Raw genomic sequence first — 22,239 nt, 5'->3', positions numbered from 1 at the left:
GAGATTTTTATACATAGTGTGCACATGCATACATATATATAAATATACATACACGCAAATAACTGAAACAAGTTTCATATAACGATTTACCCTTAATATGATATTAATACCTTTGATTCTATCATATTTTGCCTATAATACTATAAAGTATTATAATCACAATCTACTACTGGGCCTTCACCTGTGGTTTGAAAAATGCCCTAAATGACACTTCTGCAGGTGACACTTTCCCTGACTCATCAGGCTGGATCAGGACTCCACTGTTCACTCATTGCACTCTTATTTTCCTGCAGAGTTCTCTTCACAGTGTGTAATGTTGTAATTTCCCCCCACTAAACTTAAGTGTCATAAAAGCAGGAACATGATAGTGACGCTCACTATTATATCCTGTTTCAGGCACTGTGGTCAAGAAGTATTTGTAGAGTGAATGAAAGAACAAAGAAACAAAACTCACATTTAATGCGTTATTCCTCCCAGGACTACTTACATTTGGATTTCTAGTACATTTAATAGTGGGACTTGGGGCGCCTGGGTGGCTCAGTTGGTTAAGCGACTGCCTTCGGCTCAGGTCATGATCCTGGAGTCCCGGGATCGAGTCCCGCATCGGGCTCCCTGCTCGGCGGGGAGTCTGCTTCTCCCTCTGACCCTCCCCCCTCTCATGTGCTCTCTCTCTCTCTCTCATTCTCTCTCTTTCAAATAAATAAATAAATAAATAATCTTTAATAGTGGGACTTTTAGTGTATTTCTGGGACAGAGAAAACTGGATAGAGGGAGTGGGTTATAAGGTACAAACATTCTATCCTGATGTATTCATGAAAGGACTTCAAATACAATTTATAGATACTATTTCATAAAACTCTGGAGTTACCCTTTACTCCTTTCTCCCATTCCTTATCCATCAGCAAATCCTGTCAGGGTTACATTTAAAATATATTCAGAATTCCAGTACTTACCACCCCTGTCTACATGCCATCATCTATCAGGTTCACTACAATAGCCTCCTAATTGATCTTCCTGCTGGTGTTCTTGCTTCCCTTCAGTCTCAACAGAGTGACCCTGCTAAAATGAAGTCAGATCGAGTCACTTCTGCAGCCAGAACCCTCAAATGGTTTCTCATCTCAGAGTAAAACCCTTTTTTTACAGTGGCCTCCCTGCTTAATTTTTTTCTCGATAGAGAAAATTTTTCTCAGTTACCTTCTAACGTGCCATATATTTTACTTGCTTATTGTCTTGCTCCCCCTACTAGGATGTTAGCTCTATGAGGGCAGAGACTTCTGTGGTTTCGTTTACTGCAGTGTCCTCCGAGCCAAGAACAAAGCTTGGTACATAGTATTTAATCAATAAATTGCTGGATAAATGAATGAAGCATAGAGAAACCCAAATAAATGTGCAATAATTAGGCAATGTAAATCTCTGATATCCACTAATCTATCTCATTCTCGCCTGCAAGTATTTACTGAAGACCCATTTCGTGTAGGCACGGTGCTCTTTAAAAGGCATTAAGGCCTTTTCAGGGCAGTCCTATTCAGTCTGGAGTCAAAACGAAGGATGCAGGTAAGAACTTAGGTCATTTCTTGAAAGAGATAAAGGAGTAGGAGGAAAGGAGTAAGGGGGAAAACTTAAAAGAGAAGGGAAGAGCTCTTCCTGCCTTCGTGCTCCTGGCCTTTCTCTTCCACGCTAGGATCCGAGAGTCTCCGTTCACCCTACTCCTCTGTAGTAGGAAGGAAAGATACCCCCATGTTGGCGAATCAAATCTGGGATATCCGAGGCGGGGAGATATCCTCCAGTCTAGCTTCACTTTTTCCACCAAGGAACCAAGCTCTGGTGTTTCTCTGGCAACGCTCAGCTTCGGGGGACCTTTTCTTCTCCTCCTTTAGCTGGCTACCATCTTGCCTCCCTCTGTTATAAAACACGTGTTACAGCTCACAAAGATGAAAGGACTTAGAGAAAGAACTATAAGAGTGCACTTGAATGTGGTTTGTTTCAGTCAAAGACATCTGAGGTTTTTGTATTTTTATTTTTTCTGGCGGTTGCGGAAGATGCCTAAGCTGGGGGCGGGGCAGAGAGGTGTTTATCCCACAAGGCCACGCGGCGGGGCTTCGCCTTTCTTTTTCCGCCATCTTGGAGCCTGAGGAGGTGAGGGGAGTTTTTGTGGCTGAACTTTGGGTGCAAGTAAGTGCGGTGAGCTCAACCATATGCCTCGGCAGGGCACTGGTGCGGCTGGGAGGCTGTGCCAGCCAGTGATTTCTATGGATTCCAGCAACAGGGAGGACAGGATTGAGGAGATGTGGGACTGATTGTGCTGATCCCCGCACGCCCGGAGGACCGGCGCTCCCGTAATCGGTTGCTTCTTGGGCCTTAGCGGAGTAGTAGATGCACTTTGCCCGTGTGTAGTTCCCTATTTGAGGCAGTGCTCCTTTAGGGTGAGTTCTTTTTCCCTACGCTCCCACTCCAGACCTGGCTAGGTCTACAGTCCCCGTTTCCTCAGCATTTCCTTTTCCGTACAGTTCCTGTCTTTCTGTGTGCCTCTCTGATTACTCGCTCTTCATTTTTGTTCCTGCTGATCGTGGTATGGATTTTCTCAGGGCTTCCTTTCGGAGTTTTCAGGAGCTCCTTGTTTTACCGTGGAGTCTTGATACTTTTCGTTGTGGTCTTCATTTTGGAGTTTGCTCAGTTACCAGGCTTTCTCTGAGGTTGGCAAGTCTTGCCCGACTGTGCTTCATGTAGATGTCGTAGTATAATGATGTTTCCCCGTACCCTTAACGTGAAATGCCGAGCAAAAAGGAATGTGCCTGACAGGTTTAAGAAGCGGAGAGAGGACCGGGTGCGAAACGTGCGTTCCAAGATTTTAAACTGTTTTTTTGTTTGTTTTAAGGCCTGCTGGGAACAGGACTCCTCTAACGCCAAATAATGTCTGGAAGGTACGGGTTTTACATATAATTGCTTTGTATTTGTAGTTTTTTTGTCTTTAACAAGCATGAACATAAACATGAGATTGAAACCGGTGGGAAAAAACTAGATATTTGCTATAGGTAACATTTGAGTAGAGCTCATTACAAGTCAGATCTTACCAGGGACATGAAACGGGATCTTTTAACAACTGACGGTTACCGTGTGTTTTGTCTTAGACTGTGGTCCAAGGCCATTTTTGCTGGCTATAAGCGGGGTCTCCGGAACCAGAGGGAGCACACAGCTCTTCTTAAAATCGAAGGTGTTTATGCTCGAGATGAAACGGAATTCTATCTAGGCAAGAGATGTGCTTATGTGTACAAAGCAAAGAAGTAAGTTTATAGTATTAATAATGCCTTTTAAGTTTTTAGTTGAGATTTGTCTGTTTTTCCTGTTCAAAGAAGAATGATCAAAAGATGTTGGTAAACTAATATTTGGTGCTGTTGTGTTTTCTACTTTGGATCTTTAAGGAACTTCGTGGGAGGTTATAGAAGGATGTTACTTGTCTGGGTAGTGTTGGATTTAGGTATCTTCTGCACTTAGAAAGGTTACAGCTGTTAATTGTTTGAAGGAAGGAACCAACTCCTTAAATTGTGCTCCTCTTAAGGTGTTACAGAGCAGTTTTTCATGCACTTTAATTCATTTTGTTGCTTTCTTGAAATTAGGTTGTATACATGCTTAAAAATTATTATTAAACTCATTAAACCAGTTAAATTTTCTGGGGACATGGCTTTCATCTTTGCCCCCCATTCCTGCAGCAACAAGAATGATCCTTTAAAATTATAACTCAGATCACCTGTCTGTTGCTCCGATACCAACTTTCCTCCATCTTTAGTAAAAATGTCATTAAGGAGGCTTTAAGACCGTATTCTTTCAGGGCTTCCTATTTCTACTCTTAGCCTAGCTAGGATTCACTCCATGATACCTTCTGCCTTTCCATATTTTTTTAAAATATTGCAGCTATTATCATCTGACATTTAATATATTTTACTTACTACTTGGTTATCTGAAAGGGATTTTTTTTTGGTAACTGCAATTTTGTATTTTACAAAATTACAAAAAATACATTTATAAAAGTGTCTGGCATACAGTAGGCACTCAAATATTTGTTGAATGAATGGTGCCCCAGACTTCAGTTTCTCAGGTGACTTAGTGGTTAACTACAGTTGTGAGTTGGTGATCACTGGTCTACAGGTTACCTTGAATTTGTATCACCCTACACTAGTTGCCTGGGTTCTCACCTCTTTTATCCCCTTTTAAAACCAGCAACACAGTGACTCCTGGTGGCAAACCAAACAAAACCAGAGTAATCTGGGGAAAAGTAACTCGTGCTCATGGAAACAGTGGCATGGTTCGTGCCAAATTCCGAAGCAACCTTCCTGCTAAAGCCATTGGCCACAGAATCCGTGTGGTAAGTACAGTTATTAGCAGTATGACACTGGGGTCAAACTAAGCTCGGGTTTGGGCTCTGACCTCTAAAGACTATTGTGATTTTAAAATCACCCCATGAGTTGTGCTTCAGAATTATCTACCGTGTAGATGTATTATGAAATATCAGATATCCTGGCATTAGAAGGAAAGTGAAGGCAAAGTGTTCAGGAGGATTGTATATAGATTTCAAATTTTGCTAAAGCTTGGGGTCGGGGGGATAGTATTTAAATGAACAATTTTCTGGCAAAGATTTATTGAACACAGAAGTGATTGTTAGAAAAGAAAAAATTTTCCTGGCATAATTCATGATACTCCCGTTTCTTCATGACAGTCTTGTTAGAATAGGTGTTGTTATTAGCCTTATTTTATATAAGAAAACTGATGCTCATGTTTCTAGGTCCCAGGACTTCAGCTCAAGCCATTGAGTCCAGATCCTGTGGTTTTCTAAAACAGCTCCTGTTTTCCTTAGTATTCATTTTTAGTAGATAAGGCTATATTCTTGGGATCACATGGTACTTTGGAACCCTTCTGAGCCATTGAGATTTTTCATCAGAAGGTTTTTACTCTGTTCTTGGAAGAAGCAAAATTAAGTGGATTTTCAGGGTTCCCTATACTGGTTCTTAAAGTGTGTTCATCTAGATACTATAAGAATTTAGTTCTCTCCCTGCTAAGATGTAAGCAGTCATTGGATCCCTTTTAGAGATGAGTAATGGGACAGTGGGAGGAGATTTATCCATATTGTTGTACTCAACTGACATTTACAAATTTGTATATAACACACATCTAATTACACCCTGTTTTCTTTTTTCTTCCTAGATGCTGTACCCCTCAAGGATTTAAATTTAATGAAAAGTAAATAAAGGTGTAGATTTGTTCTCTTGTATTTTTGTTAAATGGCTTACCATTTTCTTTTTCCTAAATTCCAGTTGCTGTATTTAAATGGTGACGATTATCCAGCATTTTCAGAGTACAAGGAAGCCAGGGAGCTATATGTAACGGCAATTACAGAGATTTAGACAATAGGACGGTTTTAATGAGGGTAGGGAGGTTAGAGTATCTTAATACAAGGCCTTATGTGATGGGGGAGGGAAACAAGCTTTGATTGGAGCCAGTGGGAAAAGGAGTATGTTGGGAGTTTTAAAGTGATGGAGCACATGTTGTCTGAAAAACTTTTGTACAAATGGAGACCATGTATTCCAGGAAGGACAGAAGCCAGAAGTATTAGCCAGTACAGATATACACCATAACACTTGGCCAGGTTTCCACATCAAAATGGATCTATAACTCTTAAGTTTATTTCAACTTTGGTATTGTGGTATATTACATGTAACTGCCTTCCTCATTAGATTGGGAGTCGGTGAAAGAAACTTAAAATTATTTTGATGGCCTCCTTAATTACCTTAAAGTGTATGCACTTATTCAGTATAGATCGGTTGGGAAACTTGTGACATAAAAATGATAGTTGCAAGAACTTAAAATGAGGATTATATTGAGAGTATCTGGCAGCTTGTTTAGATAGGCAAGGATGAGATATCCTTGGGATGTGTGGCTGGACAAAGCATGCCAGTATAGAACACTTGACTGGTAATAATGTGTAAGTTAAACAAAATACGTCTCAAGAAAAAGTACTCGGGCACCTGGGTGGCTCAGATGGTTAAGCGTCTGCCTTCGGCTCAGGTCATGATCTCAGGGTCCTGGGATCGAGTCCCGCATCGGGCTTCCTGCTCCTTGGGAGCCTGCTTCTCCCTCTGCCTCTCTCTCTCTCTCTGTCTCTCATGAATAAATAAATAAAATCTTTAAAAAAAAAAAAAAGTACTCTTAGTTGGGAGTGGGGGGAGGTTGCCCAGACAGTGTAGTTTGGTTCTATGTTTTAATGTAGTAAAGTGTAGGATTGAGATACTTTAGTGTAAGATGAAACTAAAGCAGGGCTGCAGGGTATTTCAGATCTCTGAATTGTTGAAATAAAGTTTGAGCCAAGGCATCAGTTTGCAGTATTGTGGCTGTAGATACTTGATTGTTGCAGTAGCAGCCAGCTAATCTTTTTATTAACCACCAAATCTTGACATTCCACTGAAAATACCAATAAGAAACTTGAGACTTGGTCAAACTGAACCCCTTTTACAGTTTTTAATTCTACTTGGAGTAGCATACAGCAGTTATAAGAAAGGTGTGTTTAGCCCAGTGGTGGTCCTCAGGCCAAAAGTTGCTGTTGGAAGGAAAAATACCAGCTTTCACAGAAATGGCCTTGTGCTTGTACTGCAAGGCTCATTTGGGCTTATGTGGGAAGAACAGCTTCAAGGCAAAAGAGGTGAATGTGGGTCAGATGCAGCTTTGGTCCAGTGTTAACCATGTTTTCTTCACAAGATCTAAGCATTGTATTTCATGGCCACAATTTGGTTATAAGAACCCTAAGAAAATTGACATTGAAAAATTGGGTCAACGGCAAGAAGCACCAATCTCAGACCTACACCAGTGAGATTTAGTTGTTGAGAAACAACATAATCTAAAAGTATTCTCTTGTGTCATTTAAGTAGATGTATCAGTACTATTTTTAAATTTGAGAGTGTGTGAGTTGGGGGAGGGACAGAGGTAAAGGGAAAGAATCTCAAGCAGACTCCCCCGCAGAGCTCATAGCTGGATGTGGGGCTCCATCTCACAACCCTGAGACCTTGACCTGAACCAAAATCAAATGCACTGCTTAACGGACTGAGCCACCCAGGTGCCCCAAAGATGTATCAATATATTGGAGTGGTTAGGAATAGAGGAAGAAATGCTTGGGGAGGTATTTCATAGAAATTGACTTTTAGGGGGCGCCTGGGTGGCTCAGTTAAGCATCTGCCTTCGGCTCAGGTCCCAGGGTGCTGGGATCGAGCCCTGCGTCAGACTCTCAGCTCAGTGGGGAGTCTGCTGCTCTCTCTCCCTTTGCCTCTCCCCCTGCTTATGCTCGCTCTCTTGCTCATTCTCTCAAATGAATAAGTAAAATCTTAAAAAGACTTAGGATTTATGTGAAAGCAGAAGGCATCTGAGGAACTCTTCAACTGGGTTATGTAACTGAAACCTAATACTGTGGAAAATAAATAGAAAACTAAGAAATGGCTAGATTATGCCAGGTTTTATGTGCTGTACTAAGGATTAAGAGAATTCAAAGACCAACTGAGGAGTCTTCAAAGTTACATTCCTAGCTTTGGTTGTGGGGTGGGTAATAGTACATTTACAAAGTTGGGGGACCAGAAGATCATTTGGGGGGGGATGTTGAGTTTGAGGAAGCTATAGGATATTCAGTTGTGAACATGTCCAGGAAGGCAGCTGGATGTTCATGTCTGGATTAGGCATATAAAATTTTTTTATTTTAAAGATTTTATTTGAGAGAGAGAAACAGCATGAGAGGGGAGAAGGTCAGAGGGAGAAGCAGGCTCCCCGCTGAGCTGGGAGCCTGATGTGGGACTCGATCTAGGACTCTGGGATCATGACCTGAGCCGAAGGCAGTCGCTTAACCAACTGAGCCACCCAGGCGCCCTGGATTAGGCATATAGAGGAGGAAACCTCATAAAGCCTGTCACCTTTGTAGGAGTTTAACGAATACAGTATTCTGAGAAGGATGATGGTAGAGTAATGGAGGTGGATAAACAAGTGGGCATTTGGGCAAAGAGAAGTCTGAGAATCCCTAGGATGACCTGAGAAAATGCAGTGGCAAAACAACTTTGCACGCAAATTCGTCCTCTTCAACTGATTTAATAATGCAGTACTTGTAAATGAGAGGGTGCTTTATGCATTTCTGTTCCCATAATGAGATTCGGTGAGTACAAAGATAGTCCTCAAGTCAAAGGTACCACTGGAGGAATCCCGTGTTTCAGAGAAATGAGGTTGAATGGCTAGCAGTTTGTTGGCTGGATCACTGAAATAGCCTCTCTCCAGCATGACACAACTGTTAAAATTAGGAACTTGATGTTGACTGGTGCTATTCTCTGTTCACAATTCAGTTTCTTTGTAATCTTGTAGTGGAAAAAGCACATGTCATGAAAGTGATAAATTTGGTTTGGAGTCCCAATTTCCACTAGTTGTGGGATGATAGACCCATTATGTAATGAGCCTTTACTGGTAGAGTGACCCACCCTTGAATTTGAGTACATTATCTTTACCAATGAATGGCACAATCTTGGGGCTATTCTTTCCTTCCTATCTCCAGTTCCTAGTACAGTAATTTACAGTATTCAGTTCTGGTTAAATGACTTCCAGTTCAGTGCTTCCAATTACTTGTTTTAATGTTTAATGGGCCTTGGGGGAAATACCCCAATTTTCAATTTTTTTTTTTACAGTTCCTCATGGCCTAGATTGAAGGTAGAGTTTCCTTAATGGCAAGGATCCACCTGGTCTCTTCCTGGGTTAAATGCAGTTACAATTCTTGCGGTTTTGTTTGTTTTTTGTTGCAGTTTTTGTGTTTTTTCTTTTTTAAGTAGGCTCCACACCCAATGTGGGGCTTGAACTCACTACCCAGAGATCAGGAGTCACATACTGTACTGACTGAGCCAGCCAGGCGCCCCTAATTCTTGTTTTGTTTTATAGAAGTTAAGGGATGGGGTTGAATAGGAACGAATATATTGATTTTCTAAGAAATGACTAGTAAAGAAATGGTCCTAAAATTGGTGACTGAGGATAAAAAGTAAAAATGAAAATTATATTCCATTCATCTTTACACAGAGGGCTAAACCATTAAAGGTTCTGCATCAGATTGTTTAAGCCACCTGGCACCCAGTGTGGATGCCTATCTTTAAGGTGAGTAACTGAATTAAAGAGAAACGACCTCATTCCACCATCGCCTTACAACACCCACGGGGCTTCCTACAGCCCAACTCACGTGGTCCGCTAAACGGCACTTACTGGCAGGCTTTGCGCTTTGAGACGCGATGGCCGCGATGCGGTTCTCCTCCGCGGTGAACTGTAGGGCGATGCTAGCCAATCAAAACTTCCGCCGGCGGCGAGGGGCGGAGCTGGTGCAGGGTGGAGACGTCACGTACTCCATGGTAACGACGCTCGGCCCGAAGATGGCGGCCGAGTGGAAGGGAGTAGCAGGTTCCTCCGGTTCAGGCCCTGGCCCTAGCCAGTGGCGCTGGAGTAGGTCTTTGTGGGTCCGAGGCGTTTTACTCCTGTTGGGCGGCCTCTGGGCAAGGTCCACATCAGTTCCTCTCTCCTTGGACAGTTCCCCTCCCTGCCGGCACCACGTCCCCTCTGAGACTGAGGTAGGGTGACGGAGGGGCGGGAGCGGGCGCTGTGAGGGTAAAGTAACACGGGAGGCGAAGATGTAGAGGGTGGTTGTTGGAACAAGGTGTGTTGGAGAGGAAAGCGAAATTGGACTAGAAACTGAACTCTCAGGGGGCTGGACCTGCTATTGTTGCCAGGTGGACCTTGGCTCCTGAGGCCTTGACCCAGCCACTCCAAAAGATGTCGCTGGAGGCTCTTGGTCGGCCAGGAGAAAGAATTCAAGGACGGACAACACAGTAGATGAGCAGTACAAGCAGGAAAGTTTCTTCAAGTCAGAGTACACTCTAGAGATGTGAGAGCGGGTACGCTCAAGAAGTGCTGAGCCCACTGCGTTTGGATTTCTGTTATTGACAGTTGTTAACAAAGGGGTGGAATATTCATTACTTGAAGTGAGGATTTCTTAGAAGCAGGGTGGTCTCTTCCAGGAATGTTAGGTTATGCCCTTTTTCTTGCCTTATTTGCCCCATAAGGAACTCTCGCGGAGATTTCAGAGGCGGAGCTCCTTCAAAACGCAATGCTAATGATATAACAACTGTATAATGAGCTTAGGTCACTCACGCTGTCAAGATGGGAGTCCCGTGTGGTTTTCTTTTGGAGTGCTGCCAGGGCAGGCCTCTTCCTTATAGTTGGCCATGACTTCCTCTTTGCTGACCTCGCGGCATCTTGTTAGAAGCGAACTAACTGCCTGCTCTAACAGTATTAACTCCCTTTCTGCACCTAGCAAAGTGGCTGAGTTAGGCACTCAGAACATGAAGGCTTTCCTGTACTGAGAGTTGTACTTAGGTAGTTGTAGAGCAGGGTGGTTTTCAACTTGAGAGTGCATCAGAATCACCTAAAGGATTTGTTAAAAACACAGTTTGCTGCCCCACTCCCCCACTTTCTGACTCATTAGGTCTGGGATGGTACCCAGAATTTGCAGTTCAAGTTCCCAGATGGTTGATGATGTTACTTGTCCAAAGACCACACTTTGTGCTCTACTGACCTAAAGGTTTTGGAAGAAGTTGATAGAAGAGCTAAAGGCATTGCAAGGATGTTGGGGGGTTCTCTGAAGACAAAATTCAGGCTTATTTTCAAGTTACTTCACCACATTGCTTGCTTTACGCTATTCTCCTACCCTCCTTCACACTCTTTCTCTTCCTCTCTACATTCTTTTAATCTTAAAGTTCCCTAAGTTCAAGACCGTGAGCTGAAACCGCTCCAGCAGAATGCTTTTTCCATTTCATAGTATGTCTTATCTATAATCTCTTCTGGCACTTAACCAAGTACTGCTGTGTGGGGAAGGTTTATTTCTCAGGCATTTCTTTGTAGTCTTTTGTAGTTAAATTGTAAGGTTCTTTTGGATGAGGTTTATGTCTTTGATTCCTCCACAGTATTTAGAGAGCCCACAATAATCAGTGTTCTTTGAGGAAAGGAGATAGAGTACTTGGCGCAGGGTGGCATGTTATGATTGATTTTATAATTTGTCTTACTACTTTATCAAGAAAGTCTGATCTAGAAATTTTCAGTTCAGCCCAGAAATCTAAGACCACTCATTTTTGTGGTAATTTTCAAAAAGTTCTGTGCATACTGTTCATAACCATATGTGCCAAAATACTAAGTTTGGGGCTTGTAGCTGTATTCCAGCTTTTATCATGACTCTGCATTTTGGCTGAATTTTATTTATTTTTTAGTCTCTTAGCAACTTTTAAGTTTATAATACAGTATTGTTGATCATAGTCACTATGTTATATATTAGATCTCCAGGGCTTATTTATTTACTGGTTGCAAGGTTGTACCCTTAAACAGTATATCCCCAGTTCTCCCACCCCTGATGAATTCTCTCTAAAAAAAAAAAATCCTGTAAAAACCTGTGTTTCTTTCTTAGAATGTAGATTACAGTAGGAGAAAGCTATTCAAAGAACTGCAAAATCTCTCCACTAGAGGGAACCTAAATAGCTGTTTCTTCTAGTGATTATTGCCAGTGTTCAAAACTCCAATTTATATTTGAACATCTCTGTGGATAGGGAGATTATCTCCAGATTATCTCATCTTTAATAAATTTTCCTAGTTCTTCATAGAGTATGTAATAGCAAGTCCTCCTAACCACTATCTTAACTTTAACCTAGACATAAAATATAGGCAAGAATTATTCATTGTACTCCTACTAGTGACTTACAGCTCTGTTAAATGGTATAGGAAATTATATTACATTTTTTGGGTTGTGGTGGGAAGTACAAAACATGTTGGGAAAAAAAAAAAAGCAAGTGGGGAGGTGTGGGGAGGCGCCTGGCTGGCTAAGTTGGTAGAGTGTGAGATTCTTAATCTCTGAGTTCAAGCCCCATGTTGGGTGTAGAACCAACTCAAAAAAAAAATTTTTTTTGGACACATTTAAGTTTTCAACTAAAACCTCTAAGTTTCATTTTTTTAATTATGTAAATTAAACCCCAAAAAAACGGAATAGTATAATGGACTCCCATGGACCCATCACCCAGCTTTAACTCTTACCATATTCTCTCATTCTTTTTTTTTAAGATTTTATTTATTTATTTGAGAGCGAGAATGAGAGAGAGAGAGAGAGAGAGCATGAGAGGGGGAGTGTCAGAGGGAGAAGCAGACTCCCTGCCGAGCAGGGAGCCCGATGCGGGACTCGATCCCGGGACTCCAGGATCATGATCTGAGCCGAAGGCAGTCACTTAACCAACTGAGCCACCCAGGCACCCCTTTATTCTCTCATTCTTGTTTCATATACTTTCACCCATTCCCCATCCTCTCATTTGTTATTGTTACTTTTAAAAGTTTTGCTGTTGGATCACCTGGGAGGCTCAGTCGGTTAAGTGTCTGTCTCTTGATTTCTGCTCAGGTCATGGTCTCAGGGTTGTGAGATCAAGCTCCATGTAGGGCTCTGTGCTGGGAGTGGAGCCTGCTTGGGATTCTCCCTCTCTCTCTCTCTCTCTCTCTGCTCCTCCCCCCCCCAAAAAAATATTATTTTAAACTTTTTTTTTTTTTAAGTAATCTCTATGCCCAGCATGGGGCTTGAACTCACAACCCCAAGATCAAGAATGGCATGCTCTACCAACTGAGCCAGGCAGGTGGCCCTAAAAGTTTTCTTGTAAAATTTACATGTATTAAAATGCAATAAATGCAATCATGTACTTCACGTGAAACTTGTAACCACATGATATAGAACATTTCCATGTCTCCAGAAAGACCCCCGCTCCATTTTGTGCCAGTCAGTCTCCCCCGTCCAGATACCCCAGGCAACAATTGTTCTCATTTTTTTTTTTTTTTAACATTAGTTTTGTCTTGGGACCCCTGGGTGGCTCAGTCAGTTTCAGCTCAGGGCATGATCCCAGGGTCCTGGGATCGAGTCCCCCATCGGGCTCCTTGCTCGGCAGGGAGCCTGCTTCTCCTTCTACCTGCTGCTCTCCCTGCTTGTGCTCTTTCTCTCTCTGACAAATAAATAAATAAAATCTAAAAAAAGAAAAAGAAAGAAAATTAGTTTTGTCTCTTCTAGAGCTTAGTTTACACAAATGAAATTATGTAAAATATTTGTTATCCAATAGTAAATTGTGTAAATAGCAATTGCTTTTTGTGATAGACCCTATTTGGTCTTAACTTAAGGGTATTATCCTTTTTATATACCTCTGAATTCAATTTGCTAATAGTTGTTAAAGATTTTTGTATCTATGTTTATGAGTAATGTTGGTTTATAATTTCTTTTTTTAGTGAAGTTTTTGTTCATTTTTTTTAAAAGATATTGTTTATTTGAGCAGGGGGAACGTCAGGTAGAGGGAGAAGCAGGCTCCCCGCTGAGCAAGGAGCCCGATGGGGGACTTGATCCCAGGACCATGGGATCATGACCTGAGCCAAAGGGAGCCGCTTGACCGACTGAGCCACCCAGGCATACCTTTGTACATTTTTGATACCAGAATTATACTGCCTTCACATAATGAGTTGGGAAATGTTCCATCTTCTTGTATTTTTTAAAAGAGTTTGTATAAAATTGAAATCATTTCTTCCTTAAATGTTTAGTATAATTCATAATTGAGACCACCTGGATGGGCCTGCCCTTTTCTTTGTAGAGAGTTGTTTTTTGTTTTTTATTTTAAGATTTAATTTATTTATTTGACAGAGAGAGACGCAGCGAGAGAGGGAACACAAGCAGGGGGAGTGGGAGAGGGAGAAGCAGGCTTCCCGCTGAGCAGGGAGCCCGATGTGGGGTTTGATCCCAGGACCCCAGGATCATGACCTGAGCTGAAGGCAGATGCTTAACCAACTGAGACACCCAGGCACCCCTGAATTTTATTAAATGTCTTTTCTGCATCAATTAATATAATTGTGTAGCTTTTCTTCTTTACTATGTTGATATTGTGAATTACATTGATTTTTTTTTTAATGATAAACTAGCATTGCATTCCTGAGATTAAAACTCCAGTTGGTTATGATGTATTACCCTTTTTACATTTTGCTGGATTTGACTTGCTAATATTGTTGATAATTTTGCATATATATTCATGAAGGATATTGGTCTGTAGTTTTTTTTTTCGTTCAATAACTGTTGGGGTTGGTATTAGGGTAATGCTGGCCTCATAGAATGGGTTCAGAAATATTCCTTCCTCTTCCATTTTAAGGAAGAGCTTGCATACAGTCACTGTTGTTTCTTCCTTAAATGTTTAGTAGAATTCATGAATGAAGCCATCTCAACCTGGAATTTTCTTTACTGGAGAGTTTTGTTTTGTTTTGTTTTTTTTAAAGATTTTATTTATTTATTTGACAGAGACAGAGACAGCGAGAGCAGGAACACAAGCAGGGGGAGTGGGAGAGGGAGAAGCAGGCTTCCTGCTGAGCCGGGAGCCCGATGTGGGACTCAATCCCAGGACCCTGAGATCATGACCTGAGCCGAAGGCAGTCGCCAAACCGACTGAGCCACCCAGGTGCCCCTTTACTGGAGATAGATAATGGGCTATTCAGGTTATATCTTCTTGATTGTGTTTTGATTAAGTTACATCTTTCAGAGATTTTCATTTCATTGAAGTTGTCAAATTTATGGACATAAAGTTTTTCTTAATATTCTCTTTTGATCTTTTAAATGTCTGTGAAGGGTTCTGGTACCAATTCCAATGTGTGGGGTTTTTTCTACACACCACCAAGCAACTCTTCTACACAAACAAACTCAATTCTGACACTACCCAGTGATAGCGTCAGATTCCACAGTTCTACAAGACTGGTCCCCACCCCACCATTTCGGACACCAGTTGTAAGTCTAGACTGTCACCTGAGCTTCTGACCAAATTACTATAGATTGGAGTTTCCAACAACCCCGTCCTTGGGTTGGATTAATTTGCTAGAGCAGCTCACAGAACTCAGAGAAAAAATTTACTACTAGATTACTGGTCTATTATAAAAAAGTATAACTCAAGAACAACTAGATGGAAGAGATGCATAGGGCAAGGTATAGAGAAAGGACAAGGAGTTTCCCCCCATCAGAGCATTCCATTCTCCAGGAATCTCTTGGGGAAACCTCATTTAGAATGGAGCTGGGAGGCCAGCAAGAGGGAGCTCTGGTGCCCTACCCTTCATTGTCAATTGCAGACCTAACAGGAAGTGATGGACCTTTTATGTGGATACTATTTTACTATCCCAGCAGGAGGAAGAATGTTTTTGCTCCTTGCCTGGCAGTAGTCCAGCCCATGAGAGACTGTCACAACTAAGCCAATGAAAAGCCATTATACTTTGAACTACCAGTTTATTCCAGTAGACGTTTTGCTTGTAACAGCCCTCCCAGCTTCCTTTTTTTTTTCTATAAAAGAGTATTATTCCTCACCTTTGTTCTTCAGACTTGCCTATGGTTTTGTTGTAGCATGCTTGTCCTGGATTGCAATTCTCTGCTATTCCCAAATCCATTTTTGCTGGAAAAATAACCAGCAGTTTTATTTTTAAGGTTAACAGTATTCACCAACAGGAAACTCCAAACCCCATCCTTTTGGGTTTTATAGAGGCTTCATTACATAGACATGATTGATTAAATCATCAGCCATTAGAGAACTCAATCTGCAGCCCCTCTCTCCTCATCAGAGGTAGAGTGGGTGAAGACTGAAAGTTCCAAACCTCTATTCATATGATTGGCTCCACTGGCAAGCAGTCCCCATCCTTAGGTGCTTTCCAAAAGTCACCTCATTAACATAACAAAAGACATCTTTTTTTTCACTCTCATCACTTAGGAAATTCCAAGAGTTTAAGAACTCTGTGCCAGTAATGGGACAAAAGCCAAATACATATTTCCTATTGTAAGTCACAGTATCACAGTCTGTAAAGTCGTCTCCTGTTTCATTCTTGACATTGGTAATTGGTGTTCTCTCTTTCTCCTGATTAGTCTGCTTAGAGGTTTATCAGTTATATTAGTCTTCTCAAAGAATCAGCTCTTAGTTTTATTGATTTCTCTATTATTTTTGTTTTCCATTTAATTGATTTCTGCTCTTTATTATTTTCTTCTTTTTTCTCTGAGTTTAATTTGCTCTTTTTCTAGTTTCTTTCTTTCTTTTTTTTTTTTTTTAAGATTTATTTGAGAAAAAGAGAGCACAAGCAGGGGGAGTGGCACAGGGAGACAGAAAAGCAGGCTCCCCACTGAGCAGGGAGCCCAACGCAGGGCTCAATCCCAGGACTCTGGAATCATAACCTGAGCAAAAGGCAGATGCTTAACCAACTGAGCCAACCAGGCACCCCCGTTTTCTAGTTTCTTAAAAGAGAAGCTTAGATCATTAATTTGAGGGTTTTTTTTTTCCTAAGGTAGGTATGTAAAGCTATAAATTTTCCTCTAAACGTTGCTTTAGCTGTATGCCACAAATATTAATTTGCTGTAATTTTATTTTCATTCAACTAAAAGTATGTGGGGCTTGAACTCAACAGCTGTGTGAACCAGCCAGGCGCCCCCTTTTAATTTAAGTATAGTTGACATACAATGTTAGATTAGTTTCAGGTATGCAACATAGTGATTCAACAAATTTATACCTTATGCTAAGCCAACCACAAGTGTAGCTACCATCTGTCACCATACAACACTCTTAGAATACCATTGACTATTATTTCCTATGCTGTACCTTTTGTTTCTGTGGCTTATAGATTCCATAACTGGAAGCCTGTATATCCCACTCCCCTTCACCCATTTTGCCCATCCCTTCACCCCCTTTCCATCTGACAGCCATCAGTTTGTTTCCTGTATTTATGTCTGATTCTGCTTTTTGTTTGTTTGTTTTTTGTTAGATTTCACCATTTTGCTACTGTTACATATTACCTCTACATATATTATAAGTCTCACAATTACAATTTTCCAATTTTAGCTTTAAAAAGTTAATGTCTCTAAACAAATAAAAAGAAAATAAATATATGTATAATTGTGTTGAGGGTCTCCAAGACCCATCAGGTTTAGTGACTTGCTAGAGTACTCACAGTACTTGGCATACGGTTGTACTCAAGCTAAGATTTATTACAGGGAAAGGATACAAAGCATAGTCAGCAAAGAGAAAAGGCTCATGGAGCAAAGACTGAAGGAAACCAGGCACAAGCTTACAAGACTCCTCTCCTCGGGGAGTCACATAGGATGTGCTTAATTCCTTCAGCTGTAACTTGTAACAAGAACAAAATGTTGTCTGACTGGGAAGCTCATCTGAGCTTATGAGTCCAGGGTTTTTGTATGAGATTGGTTATGTAGGCACAATTTCAGTCCCTAAAATTTCAGACTCTGAGGCGTAAACAAGTATTCAGCATAAACTATAGTTTCTATTAATACTTTAGGTACAATGAACCTACCTTATTTAGGGAAATTTTATATCAGTGTAGGGAACTGATTACCAGTCAGGTTCTCAGACCTACAAAAAAAAAACCCTGAATATTTGTGTCCCCTCCAAAATTTATATGTTGAAATCCTAACTCCCATTGTGTTGGTTACGAGGTGGGGTCTTTTGTAGGTGATTAGATCATGACAGCAGAGCCATAATGAATGGAATTAATACCCTTATGAAAGAGACCCCAGAGAGCTCCTTTGCCTCTTATGCCAAAGGACACAGTAAGAATATGGCCTTATGAAACAAGAAGGGGGCCATCCCCAGACACTCAATCTTCAAACACCTTGATCTTGGACTTACTAGTCTCCAAAATTGTGAGAAATAGATTTCCATGTTTATAAGCCACCCGGTTTATGGTATTCTGTTATAGCAGCCTGAACTGTCTGATAAAAGATCCAAGATACCATCTAGTGTCATTTGCATGTCCATGAAGAACTTCCTTTAGAATGAATGAATGAAGAATTCATTCAAATAGAAAGAATGAAGAACTTCCTTTAAAAGGAAATGAATATAGTGCTGGTAATGAATTCTCTTAATTTTTGTTTGTCTGAAATATATTTATGTCCTCTTCACTTTTGAAGGGTAGTTTCATTGTATATGGACTTCCTTTAGCACTTTATTTGTTCCATTGTCTTCTGGTCTCCATTTTTTTTTTTTTTTAATTAAAGACTACTTTTTAGAGCAGTTTTAGTTTTACTGAAGAACTAAGAAGAAGGTACAGAGATTTCCCAAATGCCCTGTTTCCTCTCACATGCATAGATTCCCCCATTATCAACATCCCCAACCAGAGTAGTACTTTTGTTACAATTGATGAACCTACACTGGCACATTATAATCACCCAGAATTCATAGTTCACATTATGATTTGCTCTTGATGGGGTACATTTTATGGGTTTGGACAAATGTATAATGAAATGTATTCATTAATAGAGTATCATACAGGGTATTTTTATTGCACTAAAAATCCTCTGTGTTCCATCTATTCATCTCTTTTCTCACCCCTACCCTCTGGCAAACACTGATCTTTTTACTGTGTCCATAGTTTTCCCTTCCCCAGAATGTCATATATTGGTAATCATACAGTATGTAACTTTTCAGATTGGCTTCTTTCATTTAGTATCCTGTATTTAAGCTTTCTCCATGTCTTTTCATGGCTTGATATTTCATCTTTTGAGCTTTAAATAATATTCCATCATCTGGATGTATCACAGTTTATCTGCTAGCATACTGAGGAACATCTTGATAACTTCTAAGTTGTAGCAATTATGAATAAGGCTGCTATAAATATCTGTGTATAGGTTTTCTGTGTACAGGTTTTGTGTGTACAGACATCTTTGTACATAATTTTTATTTTATTTTATTTATTTTATTTTATTTTTTTTAAAGATTTTATTTATTTGAGAGAGAGAGAATGAGAGAGGGAGAACACATGAGAGGGGGGAGGGTCAGAGGGAGAAGCAGACTCCCTGCTGAGCAGGGAGCCCGATGCGGGACTCCATCCAGGGACTCCAGGATCATGACCTGAGCCGAAGGCAGTCGCTTAACCAACTGAGCCACCCAGGCGCCCTTTTTTTTTTTTTTTTTTTTTTAAGATTTTTGTACATAATTTTTAATTCATTTAAGCAAATAGTGAAGAGCACAGTTGCTCAGCTGTAATGGTAAGAGTGTATTTTGTTTTGTAAGAGACTGCCAAGCTGGCTTCCAAAGTGGCTGTACCATTTTGCATTCCCACCCACAATGAATGAGAATTCCTGTTGCTCCATATCCTTGGCAGCATTTGGTGTTGTCCATGTTCCAGATTTGGGTCATTCTAATAGATGTGTAATAGTATTTCCTTGTTGTTTTAATTTGTATTTCCCTGATGACATATAATATGGAGCATCTTTTCATATGCTTGTTTGCCATCTGTATATCTTTTCTGGTGAAGTGTTTGTGCACATCTTTTGCCCAGTTTTTAATTGAACTGTTCATTTTCTTAATGTTGAGTTTTAAGACTTCTTTGTATGTTTTGTGTAATAGTCCTTTATCAGATGTGTCTTTGCAAATATTTTCTCCCAGTCTGTGGCTTGTCTTACTCTCTTCATGTTATCTTTCACAGAGCATAAGTTTTTAATTTTAATAAAGTCAGATTTATCAATTATTTCTGTCTTAGATCACTCTTTAAGTGTATCTTTTTTTTTTTTTTTTTTTAAGATCCATCTATTTTAGAGAGTGAGAGAGAGCACGCATATGTGCCAGTGGGGGGATTGGCAGAGGGTGGAATCTTCAAGCAGACTCCCCACTGAGGCGGAGCCTGTTGCTGGGCTTGATGCTGGGCTCAATCCCACGACCTATGAGATCATGACCTGGGCTGAAACCAAGAGCTGGACGCTTACCTGACTGAGGCACCCGGGCACCGCATTTGGTGTTGTATCTAGAAAGTCATTGCCACACCCAAGCTTATCTAGGTTTTCTCCTATAATATCTTCTAAGAGTTTTATGTTTTGCATTTTACATTTAGGTGTGTAATCCATCTTGAGTTAGTTTTTGTGAAGGACATAAGGTCTGTCTCCAGGTTCTTTTTTTATTTTTAATATGGCTGTCCAGTTGTTCATAGCATTTGTTGAAAAGACTTTCTTTGCTCATTGTATTACCTTTGCTTCTTTGTTAAACATCATTTGGCTGTATTCACATGGGCTTATTTTTGGGCTCTCTTTCCTGTTCCATTGGTCTATTAGTCTATTTTTTCCTTTTTTATTATTTTTTTTATTTTTTTAAAGATTTTATTTATTTATTTGAGAGAGAATGAGATAGAGAGAGAGAGCATGAGGGGGGAGGGTCAGAGGGAGAAGCAGACTCCCTGCTGACAGCAGGGAGCCTGATGCGGGACTCGATCCCAGGACTCCAGGATCATGACCTGAGCCGAAGGCAGTAGCCCAACCAACTGAGCCACCCAGGCGCCCCTATTTTTTCCTTTTTTAAAATTTTTAATTGAAATATAGTTGATGTATAATATTAATTTTAGGTGTACAACATAGTGAGTTGACAATTACATACATTACAAAATGCTTACCACAATAAATGTAGTTACTATCTGTCACTATAAAATGTTATTACAATATTGTTGACTATATTCCCTATGCTGTACTTTTCATCCCTGTGACTTGTTTTATTTTATAACTGTAAATCTGTATCTCTTTATCCCCTTCATCTATTTTGCCTTCTCTACCTCGCTCTCCTCTGGCAACTACCACTTTGTTCTCTGTATTTATGAGTCTGTTTTTTGGTTTTTGTTTGTTCATTTTTATTTTTTTAGATTCCACATATAAGTAAAATCATGTTGTCTTTCTCCGACTTATTTCACTTAACATAATACCCTCTAGGTCTATCTATATTGTCATGAATGGCAAGATTTCATTCTTTTTTATGGCTGAGTAATATTCCATTGAGTAATATCACATCTTCTTTATCCATTCATCTGTCAATGGACATTTAGGCTGCTTCTATATCTTGGCTATTTTAAATAATGCTGCAATAAATATTTGTCTCTTTTGTAAATACCACGTGTTTTGATCACTGTAGCTTATAGTAAATCTTGAAGTCAGGTACTATCAGTCTTCCAACTTTGTTCTTCTCCTTTGACATTGTATTGGCTATTCTTGGTCTTTTGGCTTTCCATATAAACTTTAGAATCAATTTGTTTGGTACGCAATATAACTTCCTGGGATTCTAATTGGGATTGCATTCAGTCTATAGATCAAATTGGGAAGAGCTGACATCCTGACAATATTGAGTCTTCTATCCATGAACATGAAACATCTCTTCATTTATTTAGTTCTTTTATTTTTTTTCTGGTTAGAATCTCAATTGGCTAATCTATACAACACCCTTTAAATTTTTTTTCAAATCTATTCTTTCTTTCAGGTCATAAATAAGGTTCATCTTCAGGCAAATCATGTTGTAAAAAGAGATGTTGATGAACATTTAAGAATCAAGACTGTCTATGATAAAAGTATTGATGAGTAAGTACACCATTATTTTGCCTTTTTAAAATTAAGAATCATGGGGTGCCTGTATTATAAAAAATAAAAAGGTGGGGGCGCCTGGGTGGCTCAGTCGTTAAGTGTCTGCCTTCGGCTTGGGTCATGATCCCAGGGTCCTGGGATCGAGCCCCACATCGGGCTCCCTGCTCCACGGGAAGCCTGCTTCTCCCTCTCCCACTCTCCTTGGTTTGTGTTCCCTCTCTCGCTGTGTCTCTCTGTCAAATAAATAAATAAAAATCTTAAAAAAAAAAATTAAGAATCAAAGTATTAAAGATACTTTCATCTGTTACCTGAAGATCCATAGGTGGAGCTACATGCTAATGCACCTTCAAGATGGAATGAAGCTTGGGGCACCTGGGTGGCTCAGTTGTTAAGTGTCTGCCTTCGGCTCAGGTCATGATCCCAGGGTTCTGGGATTGAGCCCCGCATCGGGCTCCCTGCTCAGGGGAGAGCCTGCTTCTCCCTCTCCCACTCTCCCTGCTTGTGTTCCCTCTCTCGCTGTGTCTCTCTCTGTCAAATAAATAAATAGAATCTTAAAAAAAAAAAAGATGGAATGAAGCTAAAAATGCTTTTTAGTCTGGAAAGGTGAAAACCATGGGATATGATTAAAATCTATACATCATAAACAGTTTAAACAGAACAAGTATGGATCTACTTGGTTGTGGTCATAACATACCTGGAAGGAACCTCCTCAATAAGTACTTGGAGGAAAAATAAAAGGAAGTACTAATATATACAATAAGAACATTTATAAAATT

At 40.3% G+C, this 22,239-nt stretch overlaps 3 protein-coding genes across 14 annotated transcripts in view; 2 read left to right on the top strand and 1 right to left on the bottom strand.

Annotated features, from left to right (window-relative positions):
- The window catches only part of IQCG (IQ motif containing G), a 46,058-nt gene extending 44,148 nt beyond the window's left edge, over positions 1-1,910 (bottom strand). For 2 of the 7 annotated variants that reach the window (XM_064573535.1, XM_064573652.1), the window contains exons 1-2: positions 1,649-1,910; positions 954-1,059 (exon numbers count right to left, since the gene is read on the bottom strand). The gene's annotated coding sequence lies outside the window, so the exon portion shown is untranslated. Of the gene's footprint in view, positions 1-487; positions 924-953; positions 1,060-1,648 lie in introns of those variants that run through there. The other 5 variants (XM_064573558.1, XM_045903035.3, XM_054504241.2 and 2 more) reach the window with 5 other exon arrangements.
- A 130-nt stretch (positions 1,911-2,040) lies between these two features.
- RPL35A (ribosomal protein L35a) lies at positions 2,041-5,254 on the top strand. Of its 4 annotated transcripts, none has more exons than XM_045903031.3 (5): positions 2,041-2,136; positions 2,876-2,921; positions 3,129-3,281; positions 4,216-4,360; positions 5,197-5,254. In XM_045903031.3, the coding sequence occupies exons 2-5, from the start codon at positions 2,911-2,913 to the stop codon at positions 5,218-5,220; spliced, it is 333 nt and encodes a 110-aa protein (XP_045758987.1). In that variant the 5' UTR covers positions 2,041-2,136; positions 2,876-2,910; the 3' UTR covers positions 5,221-5,254. The 4 variants fall into 4 exon arrangements, with proteins under 4 accessions (XP_045758987.1, XP_045758986.1, XP_045758989.1 ...); XM_045903030.3 differs by having other exon boundaries at positions 2,054-2,172; XM_045903033.3 differs by having other exon boundaries at positions 2,108-2,181.
- A 2,551-nt stretch (positions 5,255-7,805) lies between these two features.
- LMLN (leishmanolysin like peptidase) overlaps positions 7,806-22,239 on the top strand; it is an 87,699-nt gene continuing 73,265 nt past the window's right edge. For 2 of the 3 annotated variants that reach the window (XR_010405960.1, XM_045903029.3), the window contains exons 1-2: positions 7,812-9,617; positions 21,363-21,460. Coding sequence is in view for 2 of the 3 variants with exons in the window: in XM_045903029.3 (XP_045758985.2) it covers positions 9,285-9,617; positions 21,363-21,460 (431 nt within the window). In the remaining variant the exon portion in view is untranslated. Of the gene's footprint in view, positions 9,618-21,362; positions 21,461-22,239 lie in introns of all 3 variants that reach the window. The other variant, XM_064573506.1, reaches the window with a different exon arrangement.

This window comes from Mirounga angustirostris, unplaced genomic scaffold (assembly GCF_029215605.1).
Source record: "Mirounga angustirostris isolate CCGP_5_RB_7025 unplaced genomic scaffold, mMirAng1.0.hap1 SCAF_1, whole genome shotgun sequence".
Classification (NCBI taxonomy): Eukaryota; Metazoa; Chordata; class Mammalia; order Carnivora; family Phocidae; genus Mirounga; species Mirounga angustirostris.
Note: the sequence above shows the minus strand (reverse complement) of the source record. Positions and strands in the feature narration are given on the sequence as shown.

Coding starts and splice junctions, on each gene's coding strand:
- RPL35A (XM_045903031.3), top strand. Junction 3,282..4,215: donor TATGTGTACAAAGCAAAGAA/GTAAGTTTATAG, acceptor TTTTAAAACCAG/CAACACAGTGACTCCTGGTG. Junction 4,361..5,196: donor TTGGCCACAGAATCCGTGTG/GTAAGTACAGTT, acceptor TTTTCTTCCTAG/ATGCTGTACCCCTCAAGGAT.